The sequence below is a fragment of the Rhinopithecus bieti genome, unplaced genomic scaffold (assembly GCF_001698545.2).
Source record: "Rhinopithecus bieti isolate Rb0 unplaced genomic scaffold, ASM169854v2 scaffold_22, whole genome shotgun sequence".
In the NCBI taxonomy this organism is placed as follows: Eukaryota; Metazoa; Chordata; class Mammalia; order Primates; family Cercopithecidae; genus Rhinopithecus; species Rhinopithecus bieti.
In genome coordinates this window covers 99,831-126,156 of record NW_016803136.1, presented here as the reverse complement: position 1 = coordinate 126,156, position 26,326 = coordinate 99,831, and the positions used below count along the sequence as shown (strand labels likewise).

The following is a 26,326-nucleotide window of genomic DNA, read 5'->3' as shown; positions in this document are numbered from 1 at the left end:
TTTTTTTTTTTTTTTTTTTTTTTTTTGTGGAGATGGCATCTCACAATGTTGCCAAGGCCGGCCTCAAACTCCTGAACTCAGCCAGTCCTCCTGCCTCTGCTGCCCTAAGTGCTGGGATTACAGGCATGAGCTGCCATGCCTGGCAGGGTTGGGTCTTTAAATAATCTCCAACCCACTTATCCTGGAGGTGATAAGCAGCACACTGAGGTCTTCCAACCAGGAGACTCTTCCTCAGTCTGGGCCTCATAGGCCTATGGAAGGTCAGGATCATCGGGGGCTCCCAAATTCCGCAGCCAGCCCAGCCACTGGTGGGAACTGGCCGTGCTCGCCAAGCCCGAGCCCAGCATCCTTGTGGCACCTGCTTCCCGGGCAGGCGGCCTGTGCTCACCGCACGCTGCCATCTGTTTCGCCACGCTGTTTCTCTCCTGGTTCTGCTGTTACTTGCAGTTTGGATTTTTGCTGCAAACAGCTTTGCCGGAGGGCCCCCTCCGGAGGTCTGTGAGTGCATTCAGGAGTGGGTGGCTGGTGCTGGGGTGGGCGGCTGCCTGAGCACCCCTCCGTCTGTGCCTGGCTCACTCTGGGCTGCTGTCACGGCGTCCCTGGGGGACCTGGATGGTCACACTTCCTCAGTGTGCTGGTCGCCTCCCATGCCTCCGTGGCTCTGCCGGAGAGACCCGCTATCGGTGCAGCCTCCTGGCCTCCCACATGTGGGCGGTGGCAGGAGGAGCGGGCTCCTGGTGCCCACCAGCCCCCAGGGCAGTCTGCCTCATGAGGACTCCTGCACTGTGCCCCTGTAGATGGACTCAGCCATCCCACCCTCCCCTGCCCCTTGCCTGGGGCGTCTACCTGAGCAGTGCCTGTGCACAGGAGAAGTTTGCCTCTGAGGCTCTGAGAGATCCAAGAGGCGGCTGACTTTCTCAGCACTGTGCTCCGTCTGCGAGTTCATTGTTCACACCCAGGCACATGAAAGGAGTCCTGTCGTTCACAGCAGGCATGAGCTGAGTGCCCACTAAGGGCCAGGCCGTGAACATCCCGCTTCATCCCCACGGGAGCCCATTGTCCCCTGTGACAGTTGGAGAAACTGAAGCTTAGAGCGAGGAGGTCACGTGCCCAAAGACGCTAGATGTGCTTGATGGAGCCAGGCTTGAAGCCAGATGTGTCTTCCTCCAAAACACCTTCTCACAACTCTATTCATCGAATCACTTACTCCTCTGATGTTCACTGAGGATTTGCCATGGGCCGGGCAATGTTTGAGGCCCTTGGAAAACAGCCGTGGTGAACTAGCTCTGCCTTGAGCTTGCGTTCTGGTGGGGACTGGGCCTGAGGGTGGGGAACAGACAATGAAGTGTAAATAAGCAGATCATATCACACATTAGATGCTGAATAGGAAAAAGAATGAGTAGGTCAGGCACAGTGGCTCACACGCAGCACTCTGGGAGGCTGAGGCAAGAGGACTGCTTGAGGCCAGAAGTTCAAGACCAGCCTGGGTGACATGGTGATACCTAGTCTCTAAAAAATAAAACATCATCCGGGCCTGGTGGCGTGAACCTGTTCCCAGCTACTCAGGAGGCTGAGGCAGGAGGATTGCTCGAGCCCAGCAGTTTCAAACAGTAATGAGCTGTGATCGCACCACTTCACTCCAGCCTGGCAACAGAGCAAGACCCTGTCTCTAAAAAGAAAAAAGAGAAAGAACTGCCTAAAGGAATCAGGAGTGTTGGGAAGGCTGGGCGGGCGGGAGGTTGCCGTGTTAAAGTAGACTGGCCACCACCGCATACCCATTAGGATGGCTGTTATCTAAAACGCAGAAGGCACCAGGCATTGGTGAGGATGTGGAGAAATTAGGACCTTGTGCGCTGTTGGTGGGAATGCAAAGAGGTGTGGCCGCTGTGGAGAGCAGGGTGGCGGTTTCTCGAAACATTAAACAGAATTACCACTGGGCCCAGCGACTCCGCTTCTGGGACTACGTCCAGAAGAACTGAAAGCAGGGACTCAGATGGATGTGTGTACACCCGTGTTCCTCGCCACATTATTCTCAAGAGGCAAAACACGGGAGAAACACAAGTGTCTGTCGTCAGACGGACGAATAAACAAAACATGGTATAGACGTAAATGTTACTGGTATTCTTCAGCCTCCCAGAGGAAGGAGATTCTGACACTCGCTGTGTCTCAGATGAACCTTGAGGACAGAGTACCAAGTGAAAAGAGCCGGACGCAAAAGGACAGATACTGCAAGATTCCATTTATATGAGGTCCTAGAACAGCCAAATTCTTAGCGACAGGAAGCAGAAAGGCAGTTGCCAGGGGTCGGCAGGGGAGGCAGATGGGGCGTCAGTAGTGAATGGGCAGAGTTCAGTCTGGGATGATGAAAAAGTCCGGAGGATGGATGGTGGCGATGGTTGCACAACCCTGTGAATATACTTAACGTCACTCAACTGTATACCTAACAACGGTTCGAATGGTACATTGTTTCGTACATTTTATCATAGGTAGGAAAGGTAGACTGGCCAACGTGGGCTTCTTTGAAAAGGTTCTGTTTCGGCCGACTTGAAGCAGAGGCAGCAGGAGGCCAGTGGCTATCTGCAGGGAAAGTGGTCCGGGGAAGGGGACGCTGTCTCATGCTCAGGGTATTCACAGTGAAGCCGGGGGGCCAGCAAGGCTCCCCACTTTCTAAGTACTGGGCCCTGGTTCCCCTAAGGCAGGTGGCAGGTGGTCCTAGAAGGCTCCCTGGTTGTGGACAGTAGGGAGGTGGGCTGACGTGGTTCACCGAAACACCCTGGCCCACCAGAAATGTAGCCCACAGCTCCTGACATTTGACTCTGTGGGGCCCCTGGGAGACCATCACTTTCTTAGCCATAGCAGGTGAGCTCAGAGTGGGCAGAGCTGGGAGCCCTGCAGCCTGCAACCAGCCTTGACTGTGACAAGGTGCGGGACATGAATCTGCCCAGTGACTGTGGCAAGGTGCAGGGTGTGAATCCACCCCACGGGGCAGCTGATGGGACGCCGTCCAGACGCAGCAACCACCCTGCCTACTCCCTCCTCCCTGCTGGGCCTCCTGCTTTTCCCCAGTGCCATGCCCTCCTGTGCGTGCTCCTGAAGAAGGGGGCGAAAAGCTAAGGAGAAAGCATCTGAATTTGGTCTTTCTCTTGCATTCATTTGAATAAAAATTTGGATGAGCCGATTTTCCTGCCCGTTTTCAGATGCCAAGTGACATTGGCTGGCACAGTGGTGCCCCTCCCCCTAGCCAGCTGTCTCGCAGATGGAGACTGGGGAGTGGAGGGTGGCACCCTCCTTCAGGAAGTATTTAATAAGCTCCTAGGTGGTGCCCAGCCTGGAAAAACACACCCATCCCCTCTTCTCAAGAAATAATTCAAGATGCATGTTCTCCCGAGGTGCCAGAAAATTCTTCTGATGAAAAACAGAAGCAGAAGAGAACTGGCCCTTGCTGAGATCCTCCTCTGGGCATGGCATGAGGCTTGGGGACGGGGGAACAAATGCTCCCATTTTACAGCTAAACGGAAGCTCCCGGCCCTTACGTGAGAGTCCAAGGACTCGTAGCACTGGAAGTCCACCCGGGCTGCTGGACCGGCTCTTCCTACTAGATCAGCTCCCTCCGCCTGCCCTCAGACCCTCCTGTTCCAAGCCAAGGCTGCAAGCTGGAGAAGTACCTTTGGACAGAAGTGGCCTTTCATCCTTGTCTTCTCCTTAGTTGCCAACGTGGTGACTCCCGACTGTTATATCTGGGGGACTCCTGAGTCCCTGCTTCTCATCTCCTTGCCCTGACCTTGTAAAAATGGTTCCTTCCCAGACTGGGTTCATGCTCCGACAGAAAGCCCAGCCCACAGTCTGGCCCTGACTGTCATGTAACAATTTGCATCTCTGAACTTGGCTTTGGGTCCCAGGACCTGGTTGTCCTCTGGGTCCTTGAACTTTGCCAGCTGCTGCCAACCCCACATTGACTTGAGGGTCAATGTCATGGCCATGGACCAATTCCTGATGCTCCCTGTCTGCAAATTAAATCCGAGAAGCCTCTTCTGCAGGAGTCCCGGCTGATTCATCGTATTGCACCTGGCACCTCATAAGTTCTAAGTATCATCTCCGTGACATTTGACCTGGAAACCCATTCCTAGGTGTGGGCCCCAGAGAGGCTGTGCTCCCCGGGAAACAGGCCACAGATGCACGTGGGAGGATTTTTTGTAAGAGAAAAAAACCCTGGAAATAATAACCTATTATACATGTCCCTTCATGTAGAAAGGATGAATTTTGGCTGTGAAATAATAGGCAGCAGTGAAACATACAACTGCAGCTAAGCTCACCAAAGGACGCATTAAAAATACAGTGAGCTGGGCGTGGTGGTTCACACCTGTAGCCCCAGCACTTTGGGAGGCTGAGGCAGGAGGATTTCTTGAGCCCAGGAGTTTGAGACCAGTCTGGGTAACAAGGCGAAACCTGTCACTACAAAACGTTTTTAAAAATGAGCCTGGTGTAGTGGCTCATGCCTGGTGGTCCCAGCTACTCGGGAGGCTGAGGTGGGAGGATTGCTTGAACCTGGGAGGTGGAGGTTGCAGTGAGTCAAGGTGGTGCCGCTGTACTCCAGCCTGGGCAACAGCATGAGGCCTTGCCTCAAAAAAAAAAACAAAAAAAATGAAAACAAAAACAAAGTTAAAATCTTAATATAACTATTAACTCTCCAGAGCTTAGTTAATAGCCTATTGTTGACTGGAAGACTTACCAATAAAAAACATTCAGTTAACACATTTTGTGTATTATATGCATAATATATTATATTCTTACAATAAAATAAGCTAGAGAAAAGACAATGCTATTAAGAACGCCATAAGCGGCCGGGCGCGGTGGCTCACGCCTGTAGTCCCAGCCCTTTGGGAGGCCGAGACGGGCGGATCACGAGGTCAGGAGATCGAGACCATCCTGGCTAACATGGTGAAATCCCGTCTCTACTAAAAAATACAAAAAACTAGCCGGGTGAGGTGGTGGGCACCTGTAGTCCCAGCTACTTGGGAGGCTGAGGCAGGAGAATGGCGTAAACCCGGGAGGTGGAGCTTGCAGTGAGCTGAGATCCGGCCACTGCACTCCAGCCCGGGCGACGGAGTGAGACTCCGTCTCAAAAAAAAAAAAAAAAAAAAAAAAAAAAAAAAACGCCATAAGCAAGAGAGAATTTACTCTTCCTTAAGGGAAGTGGGTCATCGTGACGGTCTCATCCTTGTCTTCGTGTTGAGTAGGCTGTGGAGAAGGAGGAGGAAGGGCTGCTTTCGTTGTCTCTGGGGTGACAGAGGGAGAGGAAAATCCAGCTCGGAGTGGGCCTGTGTAGCCGCAGCCCATGTGGTTCATGGGTCAACAGTATTTATTTATAAATGCGGCCGGGCATAGTGACTCCTGCCTGTAATCCCAGCACTTTGAGAGGCCAAGGTGGGCGGATCACGAGGTTAGGAGATTGAGACCATCCTGGTTAACACAGTGAAACCCCGTCACTACTAAAAATACAAAAAAACTAGCCGGGCGAGGTGGCGGGCACCTGTAGTCCCAGCTTCTAGGGAGGCTGAGGCAGGAGAATGGCATGAACCCGGGAGGCGGAGCTTGCAGTGAGCCGAGATCGCACCACTGTACTCCAGCCTGGGCGACAGAGCGAGACTCCGTCTCAAAAAAAAAAAAAAAAAAAACATCCGTTTGTTTTTTTTTTAAATAAAAAAAGAAAAAAATTTCTTAATACAAAATTCCAGGTGGTGATTACCACTGAGAAGGGAGGGTGGGTTTATGGGAGCTGCTCAGATCCAGCACCATTTTTTTCCTGATGAACTCACAGGTATTTACTCGAATATGATTCTTTGAAATGTCTGTATGAAATACACTTTTGTAGGTTTGCTGGCTTTCACGGGCATACACCTGAAAGATGAGAGGAGGTCACTAAAATCAGGCAAAAAATAAGAAGCTTAAACCAGTGATATGGAGAGAGACCTGTAAGATCTCCCAGAATGCAAGGGAAAAGCCAAAGAGCTAAACGTGGTCAGGAGACAGTGATGGCTCTGGAAGACAGAGAAAGCAGTGGAATCCAGAATTAGAGGCTTTCCCTGAGAGGAAACAAGCCCCATCGGAAATGAGGTACTAATCAAATACGTAATTGGAAAAGTGGCCCCAGATGTCGCCCCCACGCCGCACCACCCTCGAACCCTGCTGAGGAGGGCTCAGCCCAGACAGGGTTTCTCCTTGGCTTGGGAGCATGTTTCCGAGGCAGTGTTTAAACACAGGCATATTTGTTGTCCTGGGAATTGAATCAAAATCATGAAGCTCCTCTGAAAAGACCTGGCTCGGTCTAACTGGCCTGTCCAATTTTCTGCCTCCAGCCCCTATTCATTTCCTGCACGCAGCCCACTCCATCCGGGAACAGGGCACGGCTTCACAGCCAAACACCACGGAACAGGCCTGCCCTCTCCCAGACCGCTGTCAGAGCAGCCTCAGTACCGGGGCTCAAAGGGATTCCATGCTGCGTGCCGGCTGAACGTGAGGGGATTGTGTGTCCAGTGTTGACCACCCGAGTCTTTAAGAGCAGCAGATGAAAGTGTCATTGGCCTCCATGGATTTGCTGAGCTTCCAAGAGCATCTGGACAAAGGGAGAAGATGGTGTGCAGGACCAGAGAGCAGACAGGGGCCCTTGTTCTCAGCAGCTCTAGGGACCTTTCCTCATCACAGGTGACCTGAGAGACGATACAAAAGCCATGGGGTGTCCATGGAGCACAGATCTCGAGGCTGGGCTACAAGGCAGGGTGAGGCCAGCCGTGAAGTTTGGCAGCCTGTCCCCAAGTTCTCCCTGATCCAGGGGCACGCAGCCCCGCAGCCATCGGGAGCCAGCGCTGGATGACACCTCCCTCTGCGGCTGGCAAGCGCTCCTCACGGGTAATTGTGCAGAAGCCGCGCGGAAGCCAGCCCCTCGCCAGGGGTTAATGGAAGCCAAAGCATTTCCTCTAGTTCTGAAATAATGTAGCCAAGGTGTTTAAATCATCTGTCAAGAAAACAGCACCCTCAGAATTCTGTTTCTCATTGCCATTTTTCCTTTCTACTGTGCTGGCAATTGCCTGCCTCCCAGACTGACCTGGTTGCTCAAAAACCCACTTGAAATGAAGAGTGAAACTCAGGCTCTGGAGAAAGCTGTGCTCTCCTGGGTTGAGTGGGGAGCTTTGCTGCTCCAGGAGGGATTTGGAAGAAAGGGCAGGGGCAGGTGCGTGCTCTGTCTTTCCTGGGGTGTGATTTCCAGCCCATCTCCTGGTGAGGGCAGGGCCCTCCAACTGGGTATAGGGGAGCCAGCCAGCCACCTGCAGCGTGGGGAGGCAGCGGACTTTCCAGGCAGGATGAATTTGATGAATCTGTGCATTCCCACCGGGGTTGGGGGGAGCATGGTGGTGCTGGGGGCTTTCTCCCTGGCTCACCAGCATGCACGCAGGTGCACACACACACACACACCCCACAAAGGCCTTAAAGTGTCATCTTTTAAAATACAAATACATAAATCCTCCTGGACGGGGTCTCACTTCGCTTTGAGCTCACACCTCAATTAGGAATGAGTTAGCACTTTAGAAGGAATTGGACCAAATGGATGCCTGGGTGGGGAGAGAGGCAGGAGGAAGAGGCTGCCCACAGCTCTGCCCAGCTGTCCTGGTGCGGCTCAGACCCTCTTGGGGGCTTGGATCCCTTCCTTGTGCTTTGCCCCCTCATGCTGAACATCTGCTGCAAGCAGAGGCTCACCCTGGGCTGGAAGTCAGCGGAACCCTCCCAGAACAGAAGGGCCCAAAGGCAAGGCATAAACACTCATGTGGGAGAGAAGATAGCCCACTGCGGATCTGTGCCACCGGCCTCCCGTCTGCAAGACCATTGGATTTTGCTTCCTTAGCTCAATCTTAGAACGGTACAGGAGATGCTTAATAAATGTGATTTGGATGAATTAATATCCACTGATTCCCTCTTCAGATGCTGTTTGTGTCATTTTCCCGAGGTCAGGGAAGGAAATGATGAGGAAAGACTTACCCTAAACTTGATTCCTACTGAACGGAAAAGGACCACAACAAGGAGAAATTATAAACAGAGCCCAAGAGAGGGAAGAGGGAAGGAAGGAATAAAAGAAAAAACCGTCAGCAGATCAAGTATTTCAGGATGACAAAACTGTTTTCTAGTTTTCATTCTGCTGGTTGTCTTAGCTGGATATGTGTATGCACATATGTAACTTTTGAATATTCAAAGCTATACTTATCTAATCACTTATATTACAATAGAAAAAATAACTCTTGGCCAGGCATCTGTAATCCCAGCACTTTGAGAGGCCAAAGTGGGAGGATCGCTTGAGTCTAAGAGTCTGAGACCAACCTGGGCAAAATGGTGAAATCTCATCTCTCTTTAAAGAAATTACCAAAAAAATTAGTTGGGCGTGGTGGCACATGCCTGCAGTCCCAGCTACTCGGGAGGCCTAGGTGGGAGGATCGATTGAGCCTCAGAGGTGGAGGTTGCAGTGAGCCGAGGCTGCACCACTACGTTCCAGCCTGGGTAACAGAGCAAGGCCCTGCCTTGAAGAAAAAAAATAGTCTCTTCCCTCTTCTTATAAAGTGTGAGGGACCCAATGTGTTTATTTCCAGCTACTTTTTGGGTTTTATTGAGACAATCTGGAATTTTGGGTCAGATTTGTTTCGTTTACTGATTCTTTTATATCTACTTTCAAAGCATAATTTCTTTCAGATTTTCATGTTTTGTAGTTATGTGCACATCAGTAATTTAGGCTGAATTTTGTCTTTCGTTGACCACTGTGAATTCTCGGGTACCACGAGTTCCCCATTCCTGAGATTTTTATTTGACTTCATCCGCTGGTCACCTGAGCTATGATACACCTGTAAGCAGGTGCTTGGGGAAGAATGGCTGCAGCTCTGTGTTCCGTTTTTTCCGATACCAGTCACAGGTGGAAGCGTCATCCTCCACCCTTAGAAGAGCAAATGCTGACCTCTTTCTGCCTTGGTCCCGCGTGGTCACACATGCGTCCAACAGGCCAACAGGCCTTGTGACGTGCTTCATGCACTCCCCACACCAATCAGCGGAAAACCACCACGCAGTGGTCACACACACACTGCAGATTCCGAGTCCCCATCAGCTGCTGCACAGCTCGCGAAGGGTCACTCCTGCTGTCCACCGCTATGGACTCTGACTTTTCCCATCAGGCGTGACAGCTCAGGAAGTCGGTTAATCGCTGCTGTCCCACGCTATGGACTCTGAATTCCCATCCAGCGTGCCACAGCTCGGAAGTGGTAATCCTGCCTGTCCACACGCTATGGATTCTGACTCCCCCATCCAGCGTTGCACAGCTCGAAGGAATAATCCTGTCCACACCTTGTGGATTCTGACTCACCACATCACGTGCTGCACAAGCTTTGAAGAGGTAATCCTGCTGTCCACACGCTATGCGTTCTGACTCCCCATCGCCGCGCACTGCAGCAGCTTGGAAGGGTAATCCTGCTGTCACTGGCTATGGATTCTGATCCATCCAGCCGTGCCACAGCTCGGAAGGGTATCCTGCTGGTCAGCCAGAACGAACTTTGAGGTAGGGTGGTTCTATTCGGGTCTGAGTGACAGATGGCATTTCCGGTAGAAAACAATGCTAGAAACAAGTATGTATGTTACCTTAGCACACCTCACGTCATCTGGGCTTGTTCAGTATTGGTGTGGGTCCAAGGCTCTTGGAGAGTCCAGCTTGTCGCATGTGGCCAAAACTGTGGCTTTGAAACCTGATCAGAAAACTGCCCAGCCGTCTCAGAAAGTAGCGTTGTGTCCACTAACAGCACGATGCCCCCAGCCCTTGTTTCCTGCTGGACCCACTTTGGTTCCCCTTGAAAACCTGACGAGGTGCCCGCGGCCAAAAATCTGACTGAGTGGTTAGGTGGGTGCAGTGATGTGCCAGAGGGAAGTTGGCCTTCTTCAGGGACAGAAGTGTCGGTGTGTTCCCAATGTACACTGACGTTCTCAAACTAACGATAACCTCACAAAGTCTCTTCCATGGCAGAAAATTTTACTCACTATGTCCCTTTCCTTTCCTGAGCTACCAGCTTTTCTCCCTTAAGCTGCATCCGGACTCAGGATACCAGCCATAGACTGTGCCGGCTCCCCACGAGTCGACCTGCCATGCAGACTGAGGATTTAATAATGTCAACATCCAATTACCAATCTGTTACGTTTTAATTTTAATCAAAGTAACACATCATATGGTTTTAAAAAATCAAATTGTTCAGAAGAGCTAACGCTGGGGAACGGCAGTCGCCCAGCGGGTTCCTTGCCAGCACGTCACCCGCTGCTGCCTGTTCGTCCACGTGCCAGTTCCTGCCGTGCCTTTCTTGATTTACCAACTTGGGAGACTCTCTATTGACTCCTGGCCATGCAAGGTGAGGAGCTGGCTAGCTTGGACTACTCTGCTTCCCGTCTCTCCTGTGATGTTGATCATTTTGTTATTACTTTTGGCTCTTTGATTAAGTTTGTGACTTTGTATCATATTCTCCTCTGTCGTCTTCCATCAGCTTTGGTACCCTGGACTCCCTCTGTGTGAGCTGTGGGTGTGGAGGCCTCCTCTTCCTCCCCCACGCCCACCTCCCTCCTTGTCTAGTTGGTATCTTTACTTGTAGATTGCCAGCATTTACATTTTGATTCTGTTCGTTGCTATGATTAATTCTTCCATGCTTTATGATTTGTGCCCAGGTCTTCAGGCAGGTGACGGAGTGATGATGCCAAGAGGCTAATGTCATTGAAAGAGTTTCTTGCTCACAGCTCCCGAGAGGAGGGGACCACCTTGTCGGGCGGGGCCCCATGGGGAAGCAGCAGAGCCGGTCGTGGGCAGAGGAGAGGGGAGAGCACGTCCACAGCCTTTCCTGGGGCTCCTGCGGGGACAGCAAGGTGGGGCCGGTCTGAGTAACCCCGCGGGCTTTGTGGCACAGGGGCTGCCCCTCGTTTTCTGGTCCCTGGCTCTGCACTGATTTAGGGCAGGGGAAATACTGACTTGGTGTGTGGGTGTTAGATAAAGGAGATGGCTGGGGGCATGGACTTAGGATTCGTTGGATGGTTTGTCGCGTGACTTTTGCACACCCACAAAAGCTGGGCCACAGGGAAGATGTAAACAGCGTGCCCAGGGTGGCCTCAAATTCCTGGCCTCAAGTGGTCCTCCCACCTCAGCCTCCCAGAGGGTTGGGATTATGAGCGTGAGCCGCTGCGCCTGGCTGGGATTTACATTATAAAAAAATTATTTTGTAGACCAGGCACAGTGGCTCACGACTGTAATCCCAGCACTTTGGGAGACCGTGGTGGGCTGATCACGAGGTCAGGAGTTCCAGACCAGCCTGGCCAACATGGTAAAACCCCATCTCTACTAAAAATACAAAAATTAACTGGCGTCGTGGCAGGCACCTGTCATCCCAGTTACTCGGGAGGCTGAGGCAGAGAATTGCTTGAACCCAGGAGGCGGAGGTTGCAGTGAGCCGAGATTGTGCCCCTGCACTCCAGCCTGGGTGACAAAGCGAGACTCCATGTCAAAAAAAAAAAGCCAACATTAAACATCTTAGGCTCAAACGTATGTGAGGATCACATTTTTATAATGACCTTGACCCCTAGACCACCCCAAGGAGAATGTTCCCACTATTCTGAGCAAACATTCCTTTTAAACTCTGAATTTCTTCAACCCTGTCACATTTTAATTTACCCAGTATTTGGGCCATGATGTTCTGGTGTAACTTTTAGTTTTCCTGGAGTTTTATTGACTGTGTTTCTTATTGACAACAGAAGAGTGAAATTTTACATCCTCTTTTATGCGGTTTTTAATTTTACCATCTATCGTGTGGAGCCTTCTGTTTTCCTGTGAGATCCGCTCCAGACCCTGGAGTAGTTCCTGCGTGCTGCCTTCCAGAAACTTCCCCTCAGCTCACCTTTTGAGTTGGAGACTGTTTCCAGGATCCTACGTTTTCCTCTTTCTTGTTTTTCACTGGGGTTTTCCTGGAACCTGTCCTTAAGTACTTCTTGAAAGGAGTGTGTGTGAGGGAAACTCCGCGTCCTGGCCAGTTTAAAAATGACTGTATTCTGCCCTCCCATTGGGTTGATAGAATTCCAGATCCAGAGTCTTTGGGCAGCCGCTGTTCCAGCAGTAAGTCTAAAGCGATTCTGAGCCTGCTTTCCTTATACGTGGCCTATCTTTTCCATGTTAGTCAACTTGAGCCACTGTAACGACATGCCATGGACTGAGCGGTGCAAACCGTGGGAATTTGCTTCTTCACCGCTCTGGGGAGGGGGAGGATCAAGGGGCTGTTTCAGATCCTTGGTGAATTCGGATCCCTGGTGAGGGCTCTTTTTCTGGCTTGCAAGTGGCTGTGTTCCCGCTGTGCCCTCACAAGGCAGAGAGAGGATGCACATCCTCCTGGCGTCTGTCTCTTCATAAGGGCAGCAGTCACCCTCATCTAACCCTAATTCCCTTCCCCAGGCCCATCGCCACTCAGCAGCACGTGAGGGTTAGAGCTTCAACATGTGGATTTGGGGCACACAGTGCAGCCCCCAGCACCCCCGAAGAGCCTGCGCTTCTCCTAAGCAACCTGAGTTACTGAAGCCTTGCAATTTGGATGTGTGTTCAGTTGGCTATTTGTTGGGTATCTGCTGTGCGCGGGCACCTGCCAGGTGCTCTGCCGAGCTCGCGCTGTCATGGAGCTTTCCCTGCAGCAGGAAACAGACACAGAAACAGGTGCTCCTCGCCCAGGGTGTGTGCGTAGCAGTGGAGACATGCAAGATTCTGTCTGTGGAAGCTTCTGGATAAAAGTGATTTCCCAGAGGCTGGAGATGAGCTAGTCCAGGGAAGCGAGAAGTAACAACGTCTTCATAGAGGAGAGCTTCGTGTGGTCACGGGAGTGAGAGCAGGTGTGCCTGGTGATGGGGGTGGGGGGGTGAGAGGTGAGGCTGGGTCCTGGGGCGTTGTTGGCCTGCTGTGGAGTTTAACTTGCCTGTTCCGGTTCCTGGGAGGCCAGCATTGTGAGTGTGTGTTCAGGTAATGGGGGAGGGAGGGGTGCTGCCTCTGCTCTGCCAGAGCGGGTTGGCCCTTGAAGAGATCTTTAACCGCAGTGTAAATGGGAAGACCGCTGTGTCACAGGTCATCTCCGTGGTTCTCCAAGACTGGTTCAGTCTGGAGCTTGTTAGGCAGACAGAGCGCAGTCTACCTTGAAGGCAAGGTCTCCCCTCTGTCCCCTGGAGACAGTACCTTTGCTTGCCCTTCGTGGTCCGTGTGGCCAGTCAGTAATAAAGCAGGCTCCTCACCGGGTCCCGGGAATCCGGAGATGGCTCAGGCACGGCCCTGCCCTTGAAGAGCTCACAGCCTCCTGCTCAGGAAGGTAGGTGAGTCAGCTCCAGCCCGGGTGTGGCGTGCTGTACCAGTGGGACCACATGGCCTCCAGGAGCATGGCAGAGGGGCCCTGGTTCTGCACGAAGGGGCACCCACTGAAGGCCTCCAGGGGAAGCATGGCTGCCTGTTAGAGATGCCGATGAAAGGCACTCCAGGGAGAAGGAACAGCAGGTGCACAGGCCACAGACCATCCCCTGCTCTGACCCGTGGGGCTGGGGCAGAGAGGTTGGACCCCTGGGCCAGTGGATAGGCTCATCTGAGCTCAAGCCAGGTGCACTCTCAGGGTGGCATGGGAGAAGGAGTAACACAGGGAAGGGGTGGAGCAATGGAAAGACAGAGGGGTCTTCAGGCTCCCCCTGCCCCACCCTCCCCGGTGGCCGGTCCGTGAGACTCCTCTTTCCAGCACCAGGCTGACAATTACCACCTTCTCCAGCCACAACCATTTGGGAAATGCTAGTGATTAGCAATTGTTATGGTAATTAAAATTCCCTGGGAACAGCTGGGCGAATATCCATTGGTATCTGCCGTCAGATTGGCCGTGAGCTGAAACGGTAACGCACACCTCGGAGCAGGGAGAGCAGCAGCACCAGGAGCATTTACTGCTGCCGGACACCCTGGCTACTGCCATGGCGGCTGTAGGTTTTTTCTCATTAAATGGCATTTTCAAGGCTGGTTGCTTTGCCGGCCTTATCACAGCAAACCACACGTGGGGAGCCGAGTAGGGTTTTGCAGAATTGCTCGGCTTCTCCAGAAAGTAGCTGATTTTCAATCTGTGGGATGGCCTGGGGTGGGTGTGGGGGGTTAATTCCCACAAGGGCTTTTCCTGCCACTGTTCCCTGTGGGGAGGGGCAGATGTGGATGCCAGACAGCGGGTGATGGGCCCAGACGCACAGAGCAGAAGTCACGTGATTAACGCTCCCGTGGTGTGTTTTGCAGAGTGGGGGCGGGCAGCGAGGAGAGAAGGCCTGTGGGTGTGCATAGATTGGCCTGGGGGTGGGGGTTGCAGCTCAGAGCTCAGCCCAGCTGGGGTCCTTTGCACCTCACCTCACCTCACCAGACCTGCTCTCCCATGTGGAAGGCATTTTCCAAAATACTGATAGTGTGTTTTGTGCACGTCCGCATGGGTGCACCTCCCGTACTGGCTGATACACCCGTGTGCTCCGGTCCCCGATGCTAGGACTTAGGAACTGCTGCTCCTCGTGCTGGTCCAGATCACCGGCCATGCTGGGTGGTCAGGGTGAGTCCTCAGACCTTCCACCTGGACTACACGACAGCACGAGAGAGTCAGAGCAGAGGCCCCGTTACGATGGACTCACAGGGAATGGCTGATCCGTCGGGTGCTCATGGACCTGCCCACAGATCCCCAGGGAGGAACGTGGCCTGCCCGGCCTGTGGGGTCCTTGCCCCTGCTGAGTATGAATATCAGGGTGAATCGTATGCAGCTGATGGGTTTTTTTATAGTTCAAAAATGATTAACTTAGCAGGCCATGGTGGCGTGTTCCTGTGGCCCGAGCTACTCGGGAGGCTGAGGTGGAGGATTCCTTGAGCCCAGAGTGTCAAGGCTGCAGTGAGCCATGATCGTGCCACTGCACTCCAGCCTGGGCAACAGAGTGAGACCCTGTCTCAAAAATTAAAAAAGGTTGCCTAGCCCCGAATGGCTGAGTACCAATGGCAGTTCAAGCCTGATGCTTGGGATCGTGTGATCTTCATCTGTCTTCCAAAAGAACTTCGCTGAGCAGTGATTGTCGAGTGGGGATGGGAGACAGACTGTTGCAGCAGGAGGCAAGGCTGAGGCACGGGCTGGGGGCTCGGATATGCCAGGGGAGGCAAGGCAGCTGGGGAGGAGAGTCTGGGAGCACCCTGGGCAGTCAGGGAGGCTCACTGGGCTTTCCTCTCCACCAGCACACCCCCTCAAGCCCTTCCTCTTTATCCCTCTTTTAATATGAAATAGGAAGTCCATTTGATTAATTACAGGAACTTGAGTGAAACCCCCAGGCCTCTTCCCCAGGAACGTGGCAGACTGTAGGTTGAGACGTGTTGCAGCAAACGACGCACAGCTGCCAACACAGCCATTCAGCCAGCGTTTACTGAACACCTACGATGTGTCAGGCGTGTGCTAGGAGCTTGAAGACAGTGGTGAGCAAGATGGCTGTGATGCTTCCTCCTGTTTGGTGGGGCCTGGTGGGGGGACAGATGACAACAGAAGGACCAGCCAACAGGTGGAAGCATCCCACGCACCTATCACAGAAGGACCAGCCAACAGGTGGAAGCGTCCCACGCACCTATCAACAGATGACAAAATGTGATCTTTCCGTGCAGGGGAACATTGCTCAGTCTCAGGAAGGAAGGACGTTCTGATATAGGCTCCCGCATGCGTGAACCCTGAAGAAGTGATGCCGAGTGAAATAAGCAGCAAAAAAGACAGACACCGTGCAGCTCTCCTTATAGGACATACATAGAGTAGTCATATTCCTAGGGACAGAAAAGGACAGACACCGTGCAGCTCGCCTTATAGGACGTACAGAGTAGTCATATTGCTAGGGACAGACAGCAGACTGGGGTGGCCAGGGGCCAGGGCGGCGGAGGGCTACTGCTTAGTGGTTACAGAGTTTCAGTTTTGCAAGATGAAGAGTTCTGGAGATGGATTGCACCTAGGGTGATACATTTTATGTTATGAATATTTTAACACAATGAAAACATTTAAAATGTCTTGAAAAAGGACCATGCACACCCAGAGGCCAAAACTGTGGTCCATGGCTACAAAGGAGAAGCCCAGAAGGCCGTGAGATGAGGACTCACTGGCACTGATGAGGTTCTTGGCCCCACAGAGTACGGGAATGCAGCTCTTCCCCTGACGCCTCACGACAGAGATGGCTCGGCCACACGGCCACGTCACCTTGAGCATCAGCCTGCTGGCTCCCCATTCAACAGAGCCTTGACTGGCTGGGCGTGAAGTGGGGCAGCGCTCTCAGCCCCGAGGCCTGTCCTAGGGGTGGTAGGGCAGCTCCATTGTTCGCCCTGCGCCCGTCACTCCGGCGACTTCACGTCCTGACGGATACCTCTCCCCAGGCCCCCCATGGTTCCGTGGGAACCGCCCCCTATCACGTCCACAGAGGAGGCCTTGGATTCCACCAGGGAGCGTATGCTGAGGTCCCCACCCTGCAAACACTCACTGGGGCCTCCTGGGAATGTGGCGTTTCCTCCTAGAGGGTGGCCGGACTCCGTGTCATCATCTAAACACACACAGTTCTCGACCCTGCAACCCCGCTCTGTGGAATACAGGCTGAGTATCATTAATCAGATAACCCAAAGCTGAAATGCTGCAAAATCTAAAACTCTCTGAATGTATGATGCTTCAAGAAATGCTCATTGGAGCATTTCAGATTTCGGATGCTGAACTGGTTAAGTATAATGCAATTATTCTAAAATTCGGAAAAAGTCAAAATCGGAAGCGCTTCTGTCCCAAGCATTTTGGAAAAGGGCAAAATCATCCCGCGTTTCCTAAAGCAATAACCGACAACTGGCTTGATGCGGTGGGTACAGGGTGAGGGGTGCGGTGGGTACAGGGTGACAGCTGTGGTGGGTACGGGTGAGGGATACAGTGGGTACGGGGTGACAGCTGCTGTGGGTACAGGGTGAGGGATGTGGTGGGTACAGGGTGATGGCAGCAGTGGGTACGGGGTGAGGGATGCGGTGGGTACAGAGTGATGGCAGCAGTGGGTATGGGTGAGGGATGCGGTGGGTACGGGGTGAGGGATGCGGTGGGTACGGGGTGATGGCCTTGGTGGGTACGGGTGACGGGTACAGTGAGTACGGGGTGACGGCCATGGTGGGTATGGGGTGATGGCCGCGGTGGGTGCGGGATGAGGGATGTGGTGGGTTCGGGTGATGGCTGCGGTGGGTACGGGATGAGGGATGCGGTGGGTTCGGGGTGATGGCCTTGGTGGGTACGGGTGATGGGTACAGTGGGTACGGGGTGACAGCCGTGGTGGGTACGGGGTGACGGCCGTGGTGGGTACGGGGTGATGGCTGCGGTGGGTGCGGGATGAGGGATGTGGTGGGTTCGGGTGATGGCTGCGGTGGGTACGGGAGGAGGGATGTGGTGGGTTCGGGTGACGGCTGCGGTGCTGCTCGTGAGGACGAGAGATTGGAAACATGTCCCTTGGTGGGGCGCTGGATTAATTAAGTGTAATAAATCCAAACTGTGGAGCAATTAGAAATGATGATGGAGAAGTTATGAATCTGGAGCGACGGTGTGATGTGTAGTCAGGTGTTGAGGAGCAGGAACAGGCTGCAGCTACATTAGCCTAGTTTTCAAACGAACAAACGGTTTGCCCAGCCAGGGTGTGAGGAACCTCACACCACCACGCTCCGCAGGGCTGTCTCCGTGCAGCGATGTTATAGGTGGCCTAGTTTCATTTTGCTTTTTTGTTATTGTGCTCATTTTGTGTGCTAGGTATGTATTTTTCAGGAAGATAAAAAAAGGGAGAGGCTCGTGCTTGTAATCCCAGCACTGGGAGGCTGAGGTAGGCAGATTGCTTGAGCCCAGGAGTTTGAGACCAGCCTGAGCAACATGGTAAAACCCCATCTCTGCAAAAAATACAAAGTTAGCCAGGTGTGTTGGCGCGCACCACCCACAGTCCCAGCTACTCAGGAGGGTGAGGTGGGAGGATCCCCTGAGCCTGGGGCGGGGAAGGCTGCACGAGCCGATTACACCACTGCACTCCAGCCTGGGTGACAGAGCAAGACCCTGTCTCAAAATAAAAATAAAAATAAAAAAGAGAAAGCTTCCGTGGCGGGTAGGGGAGAGTGCGGTGTGAGGTTCAAAGCCTGCACAGGCCTCGCTGTCCAGATGGCTCTTAAGGGCTTGCTTCATTTGGTGTCCCCCGGCCCAGCCCACAGTGGAGGACAGGGAGGTGGCGTGCTCGGGGCAGGATGGGTGCGGGGAGGTGGCGTGCTCGGGGCAGGGTGGGCGCGGGGAGGTGGCGTGCTCGGGGCAGGATGGGCGCAGGGAGGTGGCGTGCTCGGGGCAGGATGGGCGCGGGGAGGTGGCGTGCTCGGGGCAGGGTGGGCGCGGGGAGGTGGCGTGCTCGGGGCAGGATGGGCGCAGGGAGGTGGCGTGCTCGGGGCAGGATGGGCAGAGCCTTTGCTTATCAGTGGGAGGCTCAGCGAGCCCTTCGCCGGCACCCGTGGCCCCCTTGACCTCTCGGACTTGGGCACCTGCTCTAATGAGCCTCGCAGGAGCTCTCCAGAGACGGGGTGGCCTTGGTGGCTGCTGTGTGTTTGCTCCTTCCTCCCATCGGGCAGTCCCCTCTGCGCTGGGGTCCTGCCTGTAGGACATGAGGAGTCCACACTGACGTCCGACCCACTGAGGATTTATTCACCACTCATCTGTGGTTTAGTGAGCATCTGCTTTGCATCTGTAAACTGTTGGGTGAGACTCTGGGGCCTTCCGTGTGGAGTAGAGGCCCATAGAATGGTGTGCTGGCCTTGGGGAAATGGCTGAACTTGTTGGAGCCTCAGTTTCCCCACCTGAAAAGTGGAGATAATAACCAAGCTTCCTCGAACACCTGTAATCACCACATGCTTCTGGGAAGGGGGAGGAGACTGGCTACTTTCGCACTTTGTGGATTTTTAGACCGTGTGCCTTTATTACCCATTCAGATAAATATGTGTTGTAGGAAGGATTTGAGAGGCTCAGAAAGGGTTTTCCAAAGCGGGTGCCACGAAGCATCCATCCCACCAGACAGGCTCAGGCTGTTCAACAACCACACAAAAGCAGGCCCTTCACACAGGGTGGCTGGGAAAGCCAGTGAGGGGTTCACGCCAGGGACCTCGTCTGGACTTGGCAGTCCGTGCCTGGTACTCTGAGCAGAAGGAGGTGCCCACAGCCTACTCGGCGGTGCAGACGCACATCACTCTGAGTGGACGGTCAGTGCTGCTCAGGTAGGTGCGGAGTCTATGCAGACCCATGACCACTGTCGAGTTTCTCTAGGAACCATCCAGGCAGATTTTGGGTAGAGAGCATGATATGTTCTTTTGCCCCTGGGATGATCCTGTGCACCTGAGCTTAGTAAAGGCTCTGAGAAGTCCCGCAGCAATGGAGCCTAGTAAAGGCTCTGAGAAGTCCTGCAGCGATGGAGCCTATTAAAGGCTCTGAGAGTTCCTGCAGTGATAGAGCTTAGTAAAGGCTCTGAGAAGTCCTGCAGTGATGGAGCTTAGTAAAGGCTCTGAGAAGTCCCGCAGCGATGGAGCTTAGTAAAGGCTCTGAGAAGTCCCACAGCGGTGGAGCCTAGTAAAGGCTCTGAGAGTTCCTGCAGTGATAGAGCTTAGTAAAGGCTCTGAGAAGTCCCGCAGCGATGGAGCTTGGTTTAACCTAGTACTTTTCAAGTGTATGTGATTAGAAAACAGTTTTTTTTTTTTTTGGCCTGGCTCTTGTTAATATCCCACAGTATTAATGTGCAGAGGAAGTTTGGGGGGTGGGAAGCAATGTCTCAGAATCAGGTGGACTCTGGTCTTCTGGTTTTAAATTCTTCTAGTAGGGAACTGGCCCACCAGTGATAAAGCTGTTTGTGTTTGCCAGGTGGGAGGAGGGGGTGGCAGTGGTGCCCATGGGCCTCTCCTCTGTGGAGAGGCTGCTGTGTGCCTGGCACTGACCCTCGAGGCTTCACGATCATTCTTGGGCCTGATCCTCAAGTCCTCCCAGTGAGATAAGCCTTGCTCCTGTGTTTGCCTAACGATGAAGAAACTGAGGGCCAGGGAGGTCAGTGTTTCCGAATCACACAGGTGCTGGGTGCCGGACCCCGGATTCAAATTTAGGATGTCAGCTCGGAACCTTGGCCTGCCCTTCTCTGAGAAGGGTCATGTCAGTTGAGGTGTTTGCAAAGTTTCGTTTACAGGCTCCCACGCCTCCTGACTAAACACCCTGAATTTATTTCCTTCATCAGAAAAGAGACTACACAGCATGTGGTGTTTTCTGAAGGAGGCATTAAACATTTAGGGACCTTAACTCAGTGGCTGGTCTGAATTCCAATCGGTGGTTCCAAGATGCAGTCCTTTCTGCTGCTGTTGGAGAGGCTGTCCCAGCTGAGAAGCCTTCAGAGAAGAGCTTCCAAGGGCTGTGATGTGGCCCAGCCCGGTTCTCCCTCCAGCCTCTGTTGGTCCACCCTGGAGCCCTGAGCAGAAGGGACAGGAAGGAGGCAGGCAGGTGGCATCTTGTGAACACCTTCTGGGTGCCGTTTGCTCTGCTGAGCACTTCCAACTTTCTCAGAAGCTATCACAGTTAATCAATTTAATCAATAAGGAAACTTAGGCTCAGAGAAGTTAAGTAATCCTCTCAAAGCCACACAGTGAGTGTGGAAGCTGCCATTGATCCAGCCCTGCTTCCAGGGACAGCAGGAGTGGGGAGCCTGGGCGTCCGAGCTGGGGGTGGTGGAGGAACAGAGGGACCCCTCAGAGCTCAAGGGGTTGTGCGTCCCAGACCAGAGCACCTCCCACCCTTTGAGTTCAGGGTGGGCATCCCTGGATTCCTGGGGCTCTGCCAGCCTTTGGGGATGTCTGGGCAGCTTGAGGGTGACTCCTCTCACCACTTCCCCAGGGCAGTGATAAAGGGATGCTTTGTACCTGCTTGGGCCCTGGCAGGCACCGTCTGACCCATCTGGCTCTCAGAGTTCCTGGGGGACCACATGGGGTCAAGAGGGGCTCCTGGGAGGCTCAGGACCCAAGCAGGACAGAACTGAGGCAGGAAAGAGGGTGGAAAGTCAGTGGCTGTGCCCTGGGGGCAGCCAGAAGCTTTGTGGCCACTTCTGAGCCCCTCTCCCAAGGGGCAGTGACAAACATGGTGAGAGGGGGTGACTCGACGAGAGGGGACTTGGGACAGCTGAGGAACCGCGGGTGTTGTCCTTGAGAAGCTGGGGGTCTGGGCATGGCACCGAGGAGAGCTGGGGGCTGGGGAGGTGTCTGCAGGACCTCGCGGCTGGGAGGGTCCGTCCCGTGCAGCCCTGTGCCTCAGGCCAGCAAGAGAAGGTGCCCGGGAGGTCAGCTGGCGGGAAGGAAGTGCCAGTCACTGGTAGATCTAGTGGAGACTCAGCAGTGCCTGGTGGCTTGTGGGCTTCCTGTCACTAGGAGTTTTCCAGCAGGAGCTGGACAGGCCTGAGGATGGGCAGGGGTCTGACTAGGCACCCTCTAGGATCCCGCATTGTGGAGGATACAGACGGTAACAGTGGTCAGTTGTCATAAACATTTCTCACATGCCGGGCCCGTACGGAGGTCCCTGCTCTGCAAGAGAGAAACAGGAGGATGTGGACTTGTCTTTAAAGCAAGCGTAGACCCAGGTGCAGCGGTCCCGGCTGCTGAGGAGGCTGAGGCAGGAGGACCGTGTGAGCCCAGGAGGTGGAGGCTGCATCACTGCACTCCAGCCTGGGCAACAGAGCAAGTCCTCAACTCTAAAATAAGGGAGAGAAAGAAGTAGAGAAAGAAGGTTTGGATAGTTCATGGGACTTAGCTCCTGGTTGTCCTGAGTCCTGGGAAGGTGAGTGACAGCCCAGCCCATCAGCTGGGGAGGGCAGAGCCAGCGTTCCCACTCCCACTCTGCTCCTAGCTCTCCGCGTCCTGCCTCACGTCATCTGGGCGAGGAGCAGGAGGAGAGACTCCTCTGCGTCCTGTGCCCCACGCAGCTCTCTCCCCAACTCAGGTCTGGAAGAGGTCGGGGGCCTGGTTCTACAAAGGGCTCCCCAAGTATATCTTGCCCCTGAAGACCCCTGGCCGAGCTGATGACCCCCACGTCCGACCTGTGCCATTGGAACCGGCAGAGCGAGAGCCCAGAAGCTCCGAGACCGGCCGCATCTACACGTGGGCCCGAGGAAGAGGTAAGTCCCCTCTGCCTGTCTCCCAGGATAGCCTGTGAAGTCTGGGTCGTCAGGCAGCCCGGGAGATTGCAGGCACAAGGCCAGTCCCCCGTACCCTCCATCCACGTGGCTCATTCTGGTGATGCGTCCCCCTCGTGCCCTCGGCTGCACACCTTCTCCTGAGTGAGCAGCGGGGACCTCCAGCCGCTGACGTTTGCTCTGTGCAGGAGCGCGGCCGGAGGGCCCGGGGGGCACCTTCACATACAAGTTCTGATCTGGGGGCGAGGGTGCCATGAGCAGCACTCTGTATCTTCACAGAAATGGGATGTCCATTGAGGTTTTTTGCAAAGTGTAAAACCTGCGTCCTTCCCAGGCAGGCCCTCACCATCTCTTCCTGGCACTTGTGTCTCAGTAAGGGAGGACTCCTGGCTTCCTGGCCCTGATGAGTAAGGTGACTTTGTGCCCAGTGCCCCTGGGTGTTCTGGTGGCGGCACTAAGGTGCGTGTGTCCCAGGTGGCCTCCCCACTTGGCAATGATGGTGGCACCTGGTTGTGGACCGCTCTCCGCAGTTTTCATGTTGCTTTGATGTTTGTGGTTTTATTTTCAAAGTTCCTGGTCTCACCACAGGCTCGGAAGGTGGACAGGGCAGTGATTTAATGACTGCGTTTTAGAGACGGGTGTACCTGTGGCTCAGAGGAGAGGAGGGACTTTCTCAGCAGGTGTGTGGCTGAGCTGGGATCCAAGCGCAGGCTCTTGCCCTCTCTGGTGTCTGGGTCCTTTTGCTCTGAAGTGCTCACGTTTCCGCCGAATACTTGGAGTCTGAGGGTCTTAGATGAGACAGGCAGAGTGGGGAGGGAGGCTCATTCGGATCATGGCTCATCTTGGAGGAACGGACCCGGGGCAATAGACCTGGTGGCCGCTTCTCAGGGACTGTGGAACATCTTGGTCTTTGGTTGTGACTGACATCTGACCATCTTTATGTCATTCGGGCTTTTTTCTTGCTACAAAAGTAATGCATGTTTAGTACAAACATGTGAACGTTGTCCAACAACGTATGTAGACGTATAAATCCCTCATCCCCGGACCTGCCAGGCAGATCGGCGTCCGTGCCTTGGCGTGCAGCCTGCAGGCTGTTTGTCCTCAGCACCCCAGTTCCCTCGTAGCAGCGTCTCCTCGCGGGTCCCACCAGGTGCTGTGTACGCTCTGCTGCCTGTGAATTCAGCCCCTGACATGGCTGCCATGGACAGACTTTCGTGGGGACCGTGGGATGCAGTGCAGTGTAGACCGGGCAGGCGGCAAGTCCCTCAGGAGGAGGGGTGCAGGCCTGGCTGGGACACTGGCCTGAGGGGCACTATGGCCACCCAGCCTGGAAGTGAGTGTCCGATTGGCTGGAGAAGGGGCGTCCTCCACGTGGTCCCTCTGCCTGCCACCCTCGGAGCCCAGGCTTTCTCCTGCTGAGCCCTGAGGTTTGTCCACGTCCCGCAGACAGTGGGAGCAGAAGCTGGTGGACACCTGTGGGTTTAAAATGCTGCTTGGAGCTGTTAGAGCAGGGGAGGCTGAAGGCCTGTGGGGCAGCTGCAGCCTATGCCCCACTTCCAGAGCTGTCACTGCCCGTCTGCTCCAAGTCAGGGCACACACACGCTCACACACATACACACACCGGCATCCATATCCACACACGCTCACACACACACACACAAACATCCACACACGCTCACACCCACACACACGCTCACACACACATCCACATCCACACATGCTCACACCCACACATGCTCATGCCCACACACAAACATCCACACACGCTCACACCCACACACACGCTCACACATACACACACACATCCATATCCACACATGCTCACACCCACACATGCTCACACCCACACACACACACTGACATCCACATCCACACACGCTCACACCGACACACACATGCTCACAGATACACACTGACATCCACACACGCTCACACCTACACACACACACATCCATATCGACACACACTTACACCCACACTCACATCCACACACACACACCCACACAAACATCCACATCCACATCGACACACGCTCACACCCACACACTGACACGCACACACACATCCACATCGACACACGCTCACACCCCCACCCTCACACGCACACACACATCCACATCNACTTACACCCACACTCACATCCACACACACACACCCACACAAACATCCACATCCACATCGACACACGCTCACACCCACACACTGACACGCACACACACATCCACATCGACACACGCTCACATCCACACACCCACATGCACACACGTGTACCCATACTTGCGCACACACGCACACACACGCACACACACACTTGCTCACATGCACACACAAGCTCAGACACTCGCACTCACACATGCATGCACACATTCACACGTGCGTGCACACACACTAGCTTTACACATACACTCCCATGCACATGAGCACACCCTGGGGAGGAGCAGAGCCCCCTCCCCTCAGCCATGCAGATTTAGCCTTTTAATTTCGTGGGCGAGGAGGGCAGGGGCCCCACACTCTTGCAATAGACATTGTTTATTAACTGACTCTGCACAGAGGCCAGGACAGACAATGCGGAGGCTCCCTTGTGTGAACTTGTGATCCCTCCAAGGCACCGACTGCAAACCCCCCTAGGACCCTCTGTGCCGGGCTCTGTGATTGTCCAGGTGACCCATGTGGTGTGTCAGCCCCCGGGCAGCAGGGCGGTCAGGGCTGGTGGCCAGGCTGCTCGTGGTGGCTCGGGAGGCATCTGTAGCCACACACGGGTGGAGGGGGCACCGCCTGGGAGGCAGGAAGGAGGCAGATAGTTTCTGTCCCCAGAAGTCCAAGTGTCAGGTGTGCAGGGTGACCACGGGGGACCACGCTTAGGGGATGGCTCCTGGCCTGCCTCTGGCCTGTTCCTGAGTGGCCGCGGTGTGCCCTCTGATTAGCCTGTGCCGAGGCCGAGGTGTGTGCTTTCTGACTGAGCAGTCCCTTGGCCATCCCAGACCTGGCTGTGTACTTGCAGGGGACACGGGGTGGCTGCTGGGTGCCTGTGGGAGGCCAGTTGACCCTGTCCGGCTGGAACTGTCCGTACAGCAGCAGTCCTGAGCCTGGGGGTGGGGCAGAGGCCTGCCAGCCCTTCTGTGCCTTTGTGGTGATCCACAGGGCCTCCGATAAAGTCCTTGGCAGCCTTTGGGGAGGGCTCAGCCTTGCCTGCCTCTAGGAAGCCCCCTAAGCTGCCAGAGGCCACTGCCTATGGCCCTTCTCAGGCTGGTCTCACAGCTGTCAGGCTCCTGCAGAAGACGGCCCTCAGTGAGCAGTCCTGGGGGACTGGCACGGGGACTGGGCCTGTCTGGTCTGCTGCTGACTGAGGACCCACTGTGGTTTTTCTGCCCCTGAGAGTGGCATCCCTGCCACCACCCCCAGCCCCACCAGCGCGGGAACCCCAATGCCAGGCAGCTAGCTGGGCTCAGGGCTGCAGCTGTGTGCCGTGTCGGAGCCTGTCTGACAAGCACGGCCCTCACAGCACCAGACTCAGCCCAAACTGTGCTCAAGTGGAAACAGAGTGGCCAGCACTGAGGCATGGTCCCCCAGCACACTGGCAATTCCAGGTGGGCAGCACCATGTCTGTCCTGAACAGGCCGATTCCTCAGCACGTGGCAGGGGGTAGGCATGGGATAGATACTTGTTACATGAGTGAGCAAATGAATGGATGAGCCGCCCACCCACTCCTGAACGCCTGAAAGGCCTGCGGAGAGGTTTTCATGGAGGTCAGCAGGCTCCTCCGGGTCGCGGTCTGCTGGAAGGTCCCAGGAGATACTCAGAGGCCGTGAAAACCACCCTCTGCTCTCACCAGACGCTGTTCCTCCTGGGACACAGCATATCCTCCTCCTGCCCCACAGTCCCTGTCACTGGCCTGGAGCCGATCACAGCACCAGCTCACTCGTGCTCTCAGCCCCTCTCTAAGCCTCTTTGCCACCTCCATCCCTCTCTCCCTCTCTTTCCCTCCTTCTCTCCCCCTCCCTCTCCCCTTCCCTCCCTCTCCCCTACCCTCCTCTCCCCT

At 54.5% G+C, this 26,326-nt stretch overlaps 1 protein-coding gene across 12 annotated transcripts in view; it reads left to right on the top strand.

Annotated features, from left to right (window-relative positions):
* Positions 1 to 26,326, top strand: part of RPH3AL (rabphilin 3A like (without C2 domains)) — a 142,188-nt gene that overhangs the window by 89,232 nt on the left and 26,630 nt on the right. For all 12 annotated transcript variants that reach the window (XR_001883610.1, XR_001883635.1, XM_017863188.1 and 9 more), the window contains exon 5: positions 22,095 to 22,269. Coding sequence is in view for 10 of the 12 variants with exons in the window: in XM_017863188.1 (XP_017718677.1) it covers positions 22,095 to 22,269 (175 nt within the window). In the remaining 2 variants the exon portion in view is untranslated. The remainder of the gene's footprint in view (positions 1 to 22,094; positions 22,270 to 26,326) is intronic.